This window comes from Pelodiscus sinensis, chromosome 1 (genome assembly GCF_049634645.1).
Source record: "Pelodiscus sinensis isolate JC-2024 chromosome 1, ASM4963464v1, whole genome shotgun sequence".
Lineage (NCBI taxonomy): Eukaryota > Metazoa > Chordata > Testudines > Trionychidae > Pelodiscus > Pelodiscus sinensis.
In genome coordinates, this window is record NC_134711.1 from 279,287,519 (window position 1) to 279,302,814 (window position 15,296).

Below are 15,296 nucleotides of genomic sequence, written 5' to 3' on the forward strand. Positions count from 1 at the left end.
GGAGGACAAAGGGCACACTAGGACCCTGGACCAGGTCTGCATGAAGATAGAAGAACTGTGGCAGTCCTACACAAAGGCCAGGGAGCAAAGTTCTTGCTCTGGGGCAGCACCACACTCCTGTCACTTCTATGAGCAGCTGGATGCCTTCCTGGAAGGCCCGTCACCTCCCCCCTCATTGTTGAATAAGGCCAGGACACACCTGGCATCAGACGCCACGAGTTCAGGCTTGTGGAGAACAAGCAGGAGAAGGAGGAGCAGAGTTTGATGAGAAGCACCGGGAGTGGGTCACTGACTGCAAGTAGTGCCGAGCTGATTGGGAGCAGTGGAAGACCATTTGGGAGCAGCTGTTACACCAGCAGGAGGCCATGTGCTCTTCCATAATGTCTGTCATGGAATGCATGACTGTGTATATGGTGTGGGCCACCAGCTAGCTACCTGCCCCTGCTTGTCCCCCCCCCCCCACGCCCTGGCTTCTCCTCCTCACACTAGGGGCTGCCAGGGCCTTTGAACACGCCAGTGGGACCTTCTGGGCAGCCGAAGCCTCACAAGGTACCAGAGGCAGGTGCCACTCCCAGACCCATCCCTGAGCCCTCTTTCCACGTCCTCTCCCTTCCCCCATTCCAGGTTCTTTCCCCCCAGTCCCTCCCCTGTTGTACATCCCCCCACATAAAACATCAGAGTTCTTTGCTCAAACAAAAATACTTTTTTATTTGCTCTGGAGATAGGGAAAAAGGCAGGAAGGATGTGGGAGCAAAGGCACACAGAGGCAATGCAGTGACCCCTTGTGGAGAGGCCTGGGAGAGAGTCTCACAGGTGTCCTTGGTTGAAACTCTCCCTCAAGGCCTCCTGGATGAGCACAGGCACCTGATGTGCTCTCCTGATGGCACTGGTGTTCGCCTGCACATATGCCCTGGCCAGACACTCAGCCTCTGCTCCCACCCTGGAAGGAAAGTCTTCCCCTTGCTCTCACTTTTACCTGCTCCATTCTTCCACTCGGGTAACTTTCTTTAATTCTATTTACACCTGGTACCATGTGGTGTTCGGTAATCGCTTTGAGTATGTCTACACTACCCCCCTAGTTCGAACTAGGGGGGGGTAATGTAGTCATACGGAGTTGCAAATGAAGCCCGGGATTTGAATTTCCCGGGCTTCATTTGCATAAAGCCGGCCGGGGCCATTTTTAAATGCCGGCTAGTTCGGACCCCGTGCCGCGCAGCTACACGCAGCACAGACCACGTTCCACGAGGTGTACAGCTAGTTTGGATTAGGAAGCCTAATCCGAACTAGCTAGTCCGTGCCGCGTGGCACGGGGGCCGAACTAGCCGGCATTTAAAAATGGCGCCGACCGGCTTTATGCAAATGAAGCCCGGGAAATTCAGATCCCGGGCTTCATTTGCAACTCCGTATGACTACATTACCCCCTCTAGTTCGAACTAGGGGGATAGTGTAGACATACCCTTTGGGACTAAGGTACTTGAAAGAGATCTCTTTAGTCGTTGATGCAGTTCTAACTGCCTCTGCTCAAAGAACATGGGATTCTTCAGCACCCCTCCCTCTGACTTCCAGTCTAGGAAACTAAACAATTTAATGATACAGTTTTCAATAGTACATGCATCATTGACTTCTTTGGATTTACACTGCTGTAAATAAAAGCAGAATCAAGCTTTCCATGTGCAAAGCCAAATTATCTTCTTAGGTGCAGCAGTGTAAACCCATTGTTGTCTCTGGGGTTGCACTGCCATAGTAAAGGCGATTTTTTTCTATAATGTTTTTTAAATCTGCTAAAAAGTGTTCTCTACCCCCACCACACTTAAGTGCTGTTAAGGAAACACTGAAGGACTTTGTTTACTGCCTGAAGATGGAACTCCTCATGAAATTCAAGGAAAGCCCTCAGAGGTGCAAATGATTAAACATAAAAACCTAGCAGTTCATTAAGGATTTCAGAATACACTTCTGAAATAAGTATGTCAGTAAAAAACAAAACAAAACAAAAAAACCTCACCTATCCAGCAGAATCATAGAAGTAGAGGAGCTCTAAGGTTAAAACCAAGTAACATGTGTGAAAACAAAAGATAATATTTAAATAAATAAGTAAAAATTCATTCCAGTGCCTTGAAAAGAAGAAAGATTTTAATTATCTGGAGACAACTAAAGCATGTTAAGAAAGACAAATGATCATACATGCTCAAAGAATTTTTTTCTCATTCACTTTCCAATGTAGTGACTTTCTTTTTTTCAAGCTATCTTAGTGTTGTTTGTTTAATATTTTAGGAGTGCTGGGTATTATGCTGACAAATACAAGAAGACAAGATGTCTGCCCCAAAGAGCTTTCAATTTTTTATTTACATTGTATTTATGTATAGTTAAAAACTAAACAAGTCCAGGAGACTATGTAATAATTTAATTTGTGTAATATGTGTGTGAGAAAATGAATATGTTTTTCCCATTATACGCAAAAGTGATATCAACTGTTAGGATCTCGAGATACGTACTTGTTGTGAAGGTGCCACTAATTAATAAAGAAATCCAAACAAGGGATAAAACCTGCATAACTAGAACAAGTGCAACAACTGAAATAAACACTACCTATAGGACTCAACACTTCCCACTGTTATTCCAGATATAGTGATGCTTTTGATTAAACTTAACTCTATATGTGCTTAGACATCTTCTTGAAGATTTTGCAGGAGAGATATCTAGGAAAAATTGCATTTAGGAACTCTATGGCTACGTCTAGACTGGCATGATTTCGCGCAAATACTTATAACAGAAAAGTTTTTCCGTTAAAAGTATTTGCACAAAAGAGCGTCTAGATTGGTCCCGGAGTTATCGTTATAATGACGCGCTTTTGTGCAAAAGCGCGTCTATATTGGTGGGACGCTTTTGCGCAAAAGCAGAAGCCTGGAACCATTTTGAAGAGGGCAAAAGGGCACCAGCCCTTTCTGGGGGCGGAGGCTGGAGCTCCTTTGAGACACGTGCTTAAAGGGATCTCCCTGGACAGCAGTTTGTCTCCTGCTGCGTGGAGACCTCTTTCAGGAACTGACAGCCGTAGTAGTTTTTGTGGTTGCCCTCTGCCTTTTTGGACACCACTGCCTTGTGCCTTTTAGTGCCTTTGCCTGTTTTTTTTAATCTACTTAGTTTTTTGTGCCATGGAGCCAGGGGTGGCCATGTGCCTGCTCTGGCCCATTCCGGCCATTTTGGAGTGCCTGCAGCTGGTGCTCCAGGCTGCTGGATTCCTCCTCCAGGACCTGGAGGCACAGATTGCTCTGGACGCCCTCAACAGGGAGGCCATGGCATCCCCACCCCACCGTGGAGAGGCCACTGTGGAGACTGGACACCAGTACGGACTGGTGGGACCGGCTGGTCCTGGGGCAATGGGACAACCAGCAATGGCTCCAGAACTTTCGCATGCGAAAGCAGACATTCCTGGAGCTATATGCCTGGCTCGCCCCTGCGCTCCAGAGAACCACCACCCGGCTGCGGGCACCCATCCCCGTCGACAAGAGGGTCGCCATCGTGCTATGGAAGCTGGCCACCCCGGTGGGCAGATCGACCGTCGGTGCCATCGTGATGGAGGTAAGTCCCAGGGGGAATGGGGAGTGGGGTGGGAGGAAGGTGCTGCACTTCATGGCGGGGGAAGCCAAGACTCCAGGCTGGGTCACCCAGGGGTTTGGCCCATCCTGCCCTTGCACAGGCCTGCTGGTGAGGGGGCCCTGGTGTGTGTGTGTGTGTGTGTGTGTGTGTGTGTGTGTGTGTGTGGACAGAGGGCATCACGGGGGGGCCCCCAAGGGAGCACACACTAACCCTGCCTTATGTGATGTGTTCCCCTGTGTTTCTCTGCACCCTTCTGCAGGTCGTCCACGCCATCAACGACGTTCTGCTCCTGAGAGTCATCTGCCTGCGAGCTGTGGACGCTATGGTGGTCGACTTCGCTGCCCTCGGGTTCCCCAACTGTGGGGGAACCCTGGATGCAACTCACATCACTGTCCATGCCCCAGAGCATCAAGTGGCCCATTTTACGAACAGAAAGGATTACTTCTCTGTCGTACTCCAGGCCCTCGTGGACCACTGTGGCCACTTCCTGGACGTTTATGCGGGCTGGTCCGGCAGGGCACACGACTCCCACATCCTCCACAACTCCGACCTGTTTTTCAGGTTGGAGGCGGGCACTTACTTCCCCCGGCGGGAATTTACTGTCGGGGATGTGCCCATGCCCATCTGTGTTGTGGGGGATGCGGCCTACCCCCTGCTGCCCTGGCTAATGCGGCCCTACACGGGGCGGCTGGACCACAACTGGGCCCGGTTCAATGACCGCCTCAACTGGGCCTGCAACCAAGTTGAGTGCGCCTTCGGGCAGTTGAAAGCCCAGTTCTGTTGTTTGCTCACCCGTCTGGAGACGGGTGAGCGGAATGTCCCGGAGGTAGTGGCTGCGTGCTCCATAATCTCGTGGAGCGAAAGGGGGAGGCCTTCCTCCCAGCATGGATGGCAGGCAAGGGCCAGGCCTTCGAGCAGCCCCACACAGCTGCCATCCCCCAGGTGCACCACGATGGGGTATGCATCTGGGAGTCCCTCACGGAGCTGTTCTCCCAGGCCCCAGAGTAGGGTCACCTCAGTCTCCCTCGACATCTCCCTCCCATCCCCAACCCTTCCCTCCTCTCTTCCCCGTACCTCCCAATAAACAATCAACACAGTTTTTTTGGAAAACAAAAGTCAACTTATTATTTACATGGGGGAGGGGGCTCTGAACTGGGAGAGAGAGGAGACTTTGAACTGGGAGAGGAGGAGCTACTGCTGGAAGGGGTGGCCCCTGCGACTGCTGCTGCGGGGGCAGACCTGCACATGGGGGTCAGGCCGCACTGGGGCAGGCAGCACGGGGAGGTGGGCAGGAGGGGCCATTGCAGGAGGGGGCAGGGGCAGTACTAGGGAAGGGATTGTGGGTGGATGGGGCCCGGCCATGCCATAGTGTACAACATGGCCTATGTGTGCTGCGAGGGCAGTAATAGCCTCGCACACCCTATCACAGTGGGCCAGGAAGTGATGCCAGGTCTGCTGGCGCCACTCCAGGTCCACCTCCACATGCTGGGCGATGGATGCCTCGATTCTTTCGACGGCCTCAACATGCCACTGAAGCAGGTGGTCCCGGTGCCGGACCCGCCACCTTGATGGTTGGATAGCTGGGGGTGCTGCTGCTGCTGCTGCTGCTGCTGCACGGCTGGAAGGTCTCTGGCTTGTGCTTGGTTCCGCTTCAGGGAACAGAAAAAAGGATGGGTCAGTCAGTCAGCCCGGCCACTGTCCCTACACCCCATGCCCTCCACCCCTGAGCCCAGGTGACACTACAGTAGTGTGGCTTGGGCCCACTCGGTTACCCCCCTGCCCCTCGTGTTGTATGTTTGCAAGGAGGACCACCACCGGAGTAGGGTCTTCCTCCATGTATTGTAACCACCGGTCTGTGTCCTGGCCCCTTGGAGGGTGGGAGGGTGCGTATATTGTATTAACCTGTGGAACTCCCTGCCGGTGGAGGCTGTGAGGCTTTGGGCTAATCACTGGTGTTTGACAGGGAGCGAGATCAATCCCTACAGTGCCTGGGAGCACATATGGCAGACGTGGTCTGGGCTCTCAGATTCCCATCATGTGGGATGTCTCCTGGACAGAACCAGGAGAGTGACTGGGGAGTGTACCATCCTTGCAGCAAAACCTATGGCCGGCCCAAGCGCTTCTCCCCTCCCCCTCCTGCTAGCCCTCACACACAGTAGCCCAGGGACATGTGTGGCCACAGTGGGGACTTCCCTCGGGGGGGCCAGTCAAGGCACCGGGAGCAGGCGAGAGGCTCAGTGGGAGCCACTTTCACAGGGCTGTGACGCTGCGGTTTTCCCATGAGCAGCTGGCTGTGCCTCACCGCCAGGCAGGGGACAGTGTGCTGTTCTGCGTCTGCACCCTTGCGGAGGTGCGGGCTCTGGCCTGAACCCCTGGGGCCCTGGCTGGTTCCAGCCGACATCCACCCTTCCCCCTGGTCCTGCCGGATGTGTGTGAGCAGCATGGTCCCAGGCATGCCCTGGAGCTGCCTGCTGTGCCCACATGCCGCTGGTCACCAGGCTGCACGTGGTTTCACATGCTGCTTCCTGCCTAATGCTACACAGTGTGCAGCTCATGTGGCCCGAGTGACGTGCTCTTCCTCTCCCCCCTCCGGGCACCTGGCTCCCCTCCGCCCTTGTGAGTGCAAAGTGCAACACTCACCGGTGGATCCTTACCTGGCCTCCGAGGATGCACAGGAGACGTCGGGGCTGCCAGAGGGGGCCTGCAGGGTGACGGTGCTGGCCTCGTCCTCCAACCCACTGGTGGTGTCTCCTTCTCCCACCTCTCTCGCTGGTCCTGGTGATGGGGGGGGGGGAGGGGTGCACGCTGTGTCCACAGGGACGGCCGGTTCCTGCGGAGCTGGGTGGCCCAGGATGTGGTGGAGCCATTGGTAGTGGGGGCAGGTGTCGGCTCCTGCTCCGGACATAGCCCATGTGCAGTTCTTTTACTTTAGCCCGGACTTGCTTCAGGGTCTGAGCTGGATGTACTTGCTGGGCGAGCGCCTGGGCCATGCGATGAAAAATGTCGGTGTTGCGGCGTTGGGAGTGGGTGTCGTGGAGGGCCGCCTCCTCTTGCCAGAGGTCCAGGAGGGCCTCCAGCTCCCCTAGGGACCAGGACGGGGCACTTCTCTTTCTGCCCTTTGGGGCCTCCTGTGCTGGGGGTCCGGGTGGTTGATCCCCCCCCTGGAGCTGCCATCGTGCTCCGGGTGGCGTTGGGGACAGCAGGGGCCACGTGGCACAGCTCTCTGCAGAGCGTGGCAAAGCTGCTTCTGCCTCGTGGCCTCTGCAGGCTGCGTCTGCCTTTAAGGGGTCTCGGGTTACCAGGAAGTCCGGGAGCTGCCTGTAGCTACAGAGCCTCCAAACGGTCACTAGGGCTTTTTTCCGTTTAGCCTGCTTTTGCGCAAAATGTCTTAGCTGCCTATCTACACTGGCCCTTTTGTGCAAAAACATTTGCTCAAGAGGGCTTATTCCTGAGCGGGAGCGCCAGGGTATTTGCACAAGAAGCGCTGATTTCGGACATTAGAACATCAGTGCTCTTGCGCAAATTCTCGCGGCCAGTGTAGACAGGCGGCAAGTTTTTGCACAAAAGCAACCGCTTTTGTGCAAAATCTTGCCAGTCTAGATGCACCCTATTACTTTTACCTGAGTTAGGGCTGAAACCAGCCCCACATTTGCATGTGTGGGTGGCTTACAGAGGTTCTGTCAAGTGCTTCCCACCTTGCCTCCAATCTTGTAGCAACTCTTCTAGGTGGTCGTGGAGCTTATTGTAGGAAGGAGCCCCACAGAGAATTAACAAGATAGTTATTACCAAAAGTGTTCAGTTGCAATTTTTTTAAACACTGCTCCTTCAGTGTTCTAAAACCACAACTCTTGGAAACGTTCTGGAGCCAAACAGAGTCGGACTGGAAGGAAGCACAGTCCAAAAGGGCCCACTGGATCCCTCAGAGTAGCAGGATGTGGGAAGAAAATGCAGTTTTCACATGAACTTAGTTAGAAAATGATTGAAAGTTAGACAAAAAATGCTTGAGGCATTATCTTCGCAAAGCAAGGGGGAAACACCTGGATTGGATGGATATTCAGCTGGATTCCATGAGACATCTCTGCAAAGGGCAATTATTCTATAGGCTGATATTCAATGAATATTTTTAAGTGCAATTTATAATTTGAACTATAATACATAGATTTGGGGGAGGAGGAAAAAGGGAAGAAACTGATGGCCATTTCGTACAAGGTGCTGAGCTGTCCAACATCAATTCCCTTTGAAGTTATTTGGAATCCAGGTAGCTGAGCACATTGCAAGGGGCATTCTGCATTTCTCAGTATCGAGCCCCCACTGCAGAAAAATCTGTAAGTCTATCTCCTTGCTCATCACATGGGCTGTAAGCTGTGAGCAAAAAATGCTTAGTAAAGAGACTAGAGATATTTTTCTTGGAACAATACATATGACTCAAGAGTCATACATCAAAACAGACATTGCATTGTAATAGCAATGCAAGATTAATAAGTCTCAAAACATGCCAGAAAGGGAATAAAAAAATGGCTATCCACCAGTTGGAGGGGGAAAAACGCATTTAACAGAATAGGCCAGGATTAGTCTGTGCACACTGCACTGATTTGGACATTCCTTTTTAGAGAGACATTTTGGGCTTTATACAGCCCCATAATATGTGCAAACTGCATGGCTCTGGTGTTAAGCAAAGATGCTTCCTCAGGGAGGATTGTTGGAAGTATCGGCACCTCTTTCTTTCCTGTGGGTTAAACTGGAACAGCTTCACTTTATTTCTGGGGACCTCCAAAAGGACCCACTCAACAGAAACTCTCAAAGGGGAAGGGGATGAGGCAAATTAACCCATTACCAGCATTTCTTGGCCTTGCCTTCTCTTCAGTTAGAACTTTCAGTTTCTGGATTGATTTTCGACCAGTGGCCTGCAGATTGGGTTTCACGGATGGGAAAAAACAAGCCTGCTATGTTTAAATATAGAAGTTTGTGACATCACTAACAACATCGTCTTACAGTCTTTCCCCTTATGTCATGGTATAGCTACAAATCAATGGAAGCAGAGTAGGCCATTTCCAACTTGCTCCATTCTCTGCGAGCAAATTTAAGCTACAGGCTTCAGCCCAGTGGTGTAGGCAGACTGGGACACTAAGGTGGATCCTAGTTTAGGTTGGGTGGGCAATGGCAGGAGGGTGGGGCATGAGAAATCAGGGCCACTGCTCCTCCCTCTAGCCCCTGGGGGGCAATAGATGCTCTGGCCAGGGGCCCTGGAAAAATGGGGCGGACTAAAGGAAAGTGCACCGCCACCTGCACTGCCCCCTGCCCAGCGCTCCTGCCAGGGAGTGAGATCAGGGTGCTGGGGCTTGCCAGCTACAGCCCTCCAACTGGAGAGTGGAGGTTGGGCTGTGGGGACTTGCCCTACCCCGCCCTCCCAGCACTGCTGCTGGGGAGTGGGGTCAGGGCAGAGGGGCTTGTCCCGTTCTAGTGCTCCAGCTGGGGAGCGGAGGTTGGGAGCTTGCAAGGCCCCATGTCCCTGTCCCACTCCCCAGAAAGAGTACCAGGTGGAGCAGGCCAAGTCTCTGACCCAGCTTCCCGGCTGAAGCACTGGACAGGCAGAATTGTGTACCCTGACCCCAGACCGTGGCAGAAGCGCTGGATATTTGGAGCAGGGAAAGCCCTTGTGCTCCAGTCCTGTTTCCTGGCAAGGGTGCCAGACAGGCTGAGCAAGGCAAGCGCTGGGGCAGGGTGATAAGGGGTGGGACACAGCTCACTCATGCCCACCTGTGGCTGCGCCCCTGCTTTAGCCATAACTATCAGGCAAAATTAAACCGTCAGTTTCTGAAAGGAAGAGAAAGGCAAATGTAAAGAAACAACAAACCATCAGACACCTGTTTCAGAATGATAGGCATCTCCATTCATTTATAACATTATAAACAGGTTCTATTTCCTAGAGCTGGAAGGAACCTTGAAAGGTCATTGAGTTCAATCCCCTGCCTTCACAGTAGGACCAAGTACCATCCCTGACAGATTTTGCCCCAGATTCCTAAATGGCCTCCTTAAGGACTGAACTCACAACCCTGGGTTTATCAGGCCAATACTCAACCACTGAGTTACCCTCAGCCTGAAAGGATGCTAAAGGCATTATATTTATCCTCCTTCTTTTGATGGTTAGATTGAGACTGATCCTCTTCAGTAACTTGGGGCCTCACAGCCCCTCAAACCTATGATTCACCCTTCAGTCTGATCTAGAGCCCTCTCTATCCTTTCTACAGTGACACTTTGCCCACTCCCCTAGCCTTCTCCTAATCAATCCCAACACCCTCTGAAGTGATTTATGCATGCTCCCGTGAAGGCAGCATGCTTCATGTTCCTTGCTGTCTGTTAGCTGGATGTCTGCCTAAGCTGCTCTGGGCTTCATGGCAGTCTCTTGCTCCCAGTCCTACCTGCTGAAGTGAGCTGCCTAATTTTCTAGCTGATTGACAGGTGGCTGTTCCTGGCAGAGGGAGACAGGGCTGGTTCAGACCCATCTCATCCAGGCCTGCCTTCCACCGTTCACTGACACTTTCTTCCTTGGCACAGTGTCGCCTTGTGGCTTAGGATAATACCAGTAATTAGGCTGGGAAATTGCCAGACATTTTCCTCATGTAAGAACCAACATTTTCACATCTGGGTTCCCACTGTCTGACTATTTAGGTACCTAAATAAAAATGGCCTGATTTTCAAAGGTGCTGAGCACTTCTAGCCTCTTTGGCTTTCATAAGATTCATGAGTGCTCTGTTATCTAAAATTCAGGCTACTTTTATTTAAGCACCTAAATCTAGATTTGGAAACCTAACTGTACACACTGGTTGATTTTCATTATAAAAGCCTAAAGTTAAAATTAAAGATAGGCACCTAGCAGGGTTAGTGGCATGATTTTCAAAAGTGCTAAGTAATGGAAGGTTGCAGGTGCAGAACATTTGAAAACCAGGCCACTTACTTAGGTTCCTAAATTTACATTTATTAAGCTTCTATTTTTTTTTTCATCTTGGCCTATAACCTCTAATTATAAAATCATCTGGGATAGCAGCAGAAACATTGTCAATATTAAATAGAAGTTACAGAGCCCACTTTGCAAATTGGAACTTTAGATGGGTCACCGAATGCATAAAATATCTAGACACAGCAGTAACTAAGAACTTAAAGATCTAGTATCATTAAACTTTTATCCTCTATCAAATTCCATTTAGTTAGAGATAATCAACTAAAACTTAGCGTGTGGGCAAAGTCAGCTCAGTAAAAATGATTATCATGCCCAGTCTATTAATATACAGTACATATGTGTGATCTCTTTAAACTCTTTACAAAATTAAATAAGGTTTCCTAAGGGAAAGAGGAAACAAATCAATAGTTTCCTATCAAAACACAATTCTCTCAATTAATGAAATGAAACTGTTGAAGTTGAAAATAGCACATTTCAGGCAGGCATTTCTAAAAGCCAGTTAAACTGCCCTCCTGCAGCTGACAACACTGAAACTGGACTCAGGCACTTCCACCTCGCAGATGTTTACTTCCATATTTAATACTTTGCACTTCAATAGGAGCTTTCATCAAGGAACCTCAAAGCACTTTACAAGCATTAATACTATTAAACCTCAGAAGCCCTCTGAAGTCTTATACCTTTTCTAATGACAGGGAAATTGAGGCAAAGGACAGTTAACTGACTTGCCCACTGCCTACAGCATAGATGCTAGAATGAGGGATGCTGCTGCACTCTCTGGCTTGAAGTAGTTTCCATCATACACAGGGTTTATAGTTTGGTTCAATGGATCTCAGCACCGGCACTATACAAATTGTTCCAACATCACTGGCTCAACACAGCAAATGCTTAGAGGATCTGGAAGTAGAACCCAGGTTGTCTGACTCCCAGTTCTATACTTTAACCTCTTTATGATTACGTCTGGTCATCTTTCTAACCGAGCTGACAAAGAGCAGCAATTCCGATGGTCATAATAATTCAGAAAAGTGAGGAGGTGGGTCTGCATAGTGGCAAAGGATAAAATTCTATGGCTGTGTTGTACACAAGTTAGGCTACAGATATCTCTTATATACGCCATTCTCACTCATGCATTAAAGAGACTAAGCAGATTAGTAGGCGGTTGGGAGATTAGCAAACACTTCTCCCATTGCTACCTCTGTTCTGAACTCTGACTCCAACACTACTGCAGAGAGGGGAGCCTGAGGCAGTCAGAAGACTCTCCCAGACCCTCTCCACAGAGGCACTAACTAGCCTTGGTCAGAATTGCAAAACTCCAGGTGGGTCTGGTCAAAATGGGACTGCTGACAAATGTGAAGATCTGTAATTTATGTATGTGTGTGTAAATGCTATCCTACTGTAGGTGTAACTGCTGGCACATTAGCATGATGCTTATATATAACAAGAGATAGCTAGCCTGTGTGTTGCTGAGCATGTGTATGTTGTTGAGGCAGGCAATTTTGGCTGTCAGGCTTATATAAAAGTGACCTATTCTTGGATGGACTCTTTCAGGCTTGGTCTACACTAGGATTTCACAACAAATTTAGCTGCCTATGGTCGAATTTCTAAGTGATGTGTCCACACTATCAAGCCTGTCATGTTGCCCTTAGGGGCCACTGATATCAATTTCTGTACTCCTGCTTTTCTCCAGGACTAAAGTTATCCCTAGCCATACAGGGTGAAACGAGGAGTAATGGTAGTTCGGAATAGGAAGCCTAGTCCGAACTACCTAGTTCGTGCCGCGTGTAGCCGCAAGGCACGGAGTCCGCACTAGTGGACATTTAAAAATGGTGGTGCCCGGCGAGATGCAAATGAAGCCCGGGAAATTCAAATCCCGGGCTTCATTTGCAACTCCGGTTGCCTACATTAACCACCCTAGTTCGAACTAGGGTGGTAGTGTACACATACCCCCATTGAGTTAAAAAAGGCCTGGGAACTGTAGAATGGTCCGTCCCATATGGCCAGCGTTTTGAGCCCATTGCGAGTGAGCAGCACGCCACAGGTCACATGAGTTCTTCGACAATCCATCTGACACCACAGCAATGGCGAGTGCTTCCGCTCTCACAGCCTCCCCTTCCTAGGGGTGCAAAAGAACAGAAGAGCACCAGCCTGGATGGCCAGGAGATCTTTGACCTCATTGAGGTGTGGGGGGTTGAAGCCATTTTCAGTGAGCTCAGAACCAGAAAAAGGGATGCCAAGCTCTATGTCAGGACTGCAAGCTGCCTCAGGGTGAAAGGATATTCCAGGGCTGTCCAGCAGTGCAGGGTGAAAAATCAGAGCTCAGGCAGTCCTATCACAAGGTGTGGCAAGCTTCCATAGGGCAATGGTGATGTGCTTCTGCAGAGTTAGAACAGGTCTCGTGTGGGTATCCTTCGCCTCAGGTCAGGGACAAGCCATTTGCAGAGTTCCAGGAATGTGGCCTTGCACATGTGGAAGTTCTGCAGCCACAGCTGATCACCCCATCATGACAATATGGTCTCATCAGTCTGAGCTCGTTCCCTGATGCCAGAGCCGGCATTGCACTGTCTCCAGGGGTTTGACTGCTGGCTGTGATAGCACAAGAGCCAGGGATTGCCTGAGCAGGGCCTCGGTGTCATACTGAGGTTCGTCCTCCTCTTCCAGGTGGAACAACATGTGGGCACTCTCGAAGTGCAGCACCATGAGCATGGCAATGCTTTCCCGTATTCCGGGCTCCATGCTCACTGTGCTCTGGCATCCACGTGGGCAGCCAGGGCACCAAAAGGCGCGAGCACACTATGTCCCCTTCATGTCACACGATGTGGGAGGAAGTAGGGGAGTGCCTTATGAGATGCAGCTGACATGAGTCCCTGTAACCACCTGCTGCCAAGTTTTGGACCCAGTGGACACTGGAAGCATAGCCCAGACTGCCAAGCTACCCAGGTCCTTACCTTCTGAGTCGCCAGTGGGCTCCGTGAATGCAGACACGCTACTTCGGACAACATTAGATTCTTGCCCATATTGAGCCTCTGGGTGAAAAGTGGATGCGCCAGGCCTATTCACTTTCAAAAAGTGGGAGGACACTGGCCCGCTGCCATCCCGTTACAGCATCCTTCCTGCCTCGATAGATTCTGTATACATCTGCCACTCTCAGGCTCTCTAAGCAGAAGCAACTGCAGTGCCTGCTGATCAAATTAGCCATGTTAACTCTTTGGCTGTCTCTGTCCTTATTAAGCTAATGAGATGATTTAAGAGTGTGAATGTCTGTGCGAGAGAGCTTTCCTAGGTCTGTTCAACTACAAGTAACTGTGAATAAGAGAGACTGTGACCCTCTCGTGTTGTTTATGTACCAGAGTATTTTTTGCTCTTTCTCCAGAAAAAGCAGTTGAAGGAGAAACAATATTTTCTCATTTTTTCACTGCTGGAAAATATATATGGGGGGAGAGAGAGAGAGAGTTATATATTGAGTATAGAGAGTTATATAATTATAGAGTTATATATATATATAGTTATAATTGCTGTGGAAAAGATATCTCACTGGGTGTGTATGTGTATAAACTAATTTAGCTGATTTACTGGACTGAAAGCTTATAGTCATGTAAATCGAGGCTAACTCCAGTGGGTTTATTCTGAATTTACACTGGTGAAACTTCTTGTGGGAGGATAGCAATATGAATGCATCATAAAAATGATGCTTTAATATTTTCAGGCTGCTGAGTATTTATTTTGTTTTTATTAGCAGGGCTGTCATGCGCAAGGTTTTCCTTTTCATGTAGGCCTCCAATTTATGTCTCATTGTCTTGTTATCAGGGAACAGTATCAGAAATACAATGCAGAATTAGAGAAATCTGAAGAATAGAAATGTGCAAACTTACTATATATTTAAAACGCAAATCTGGTCCTTCACAATAATAGTTAGGATTTGTATGGTGGTAGCACCAAGACCCCAGTCAGACTCAAGAGCCTGTTGTGCTAGACACAATACAGAATCATAAAGGAGTCCCTGGTTTGAAGAGCTTATGATATAACTGAAACAGTGTACTATATAGAACATTCTTTTAAGGAAACGATTGTGTAAGTAGAGACAAGGATCAAAAAGAGAAGGTTTTTTACCTTGTGCAATAACTGAGGTTCTTCTAGATGTGTTTTCCTGTAGGTGCTCCACTACAGGTATCAGTGTGTCCCAGAGAAGCCGATCAAAGATTTTTGGTAGCAGTGCCTGGTCAGGATGTGCATGCGTAGTAGCTGTCTTGCAGTGCCGTTGATGCTTCATCTAGTGCTTGCATGGGCTGACCCCCATCCAATACCTTTTCTATGTAGAGTCTTTACTGAAAACTCAGAAGGAAAGAAGAGGAGGATGGGTAGTGTAACACCCATAAGGTAACAGATCTCAAAGAATGTCAGTTACTGAATAAGGTAAGTGACCTTTTCTTCTTCTTTGACTGCTGTCCCTGTAGGTGCTCCATTTCAGGTGACTGTAGAGCCCATTTTGGAAGTACCCCATTTTGGAAGGCTGGACTTTGGAGTTGTCTGCACAGTTGAGACTAATACCATAAGGCCAAATCCTAACTATTATTAGAAAGGTTTTGTTCTATTGCTATTACTCTTCTAACATCAGGAGCACAAAGGATAGATTCTTGTATAGAGACATGTGGCTTAGAGTAGAATGTCAGAAGGCTCCAATGAGGCCTTTGAGAGCCAGATTTAGGTCCCATGTTGGTCCCCTAAGTAACGGAAGCATTGTGAGTGTCCA

General features: G+C 49.4%; 1 protein-coding gene across 1 annotated transcript in view; it reads left to right on the forward strand.

Moving 5' to 3' along the window:
• Positions 1-3,570: 3,570 nt before the first annotated feature.
• Positions 3,571-15,296, forward strand: part of LOC142826530 (uncharacterized) — an 82,877-nt gene continuing 71,151 nt past the window's right edge. The window contains exons 1-2 of the mRNA XM_075919253.1: positions 3,571-3,576; positions 3,854-4,045. Of these exons, the coding sequence (XP_075775368.1) occupies positions 3,571-3,576; positions 3,854-4,045 (198 nt within the window). The remainder of the gene's footprint in view (positions 3,577-3,853; positions 4,046-15,296) is intronic.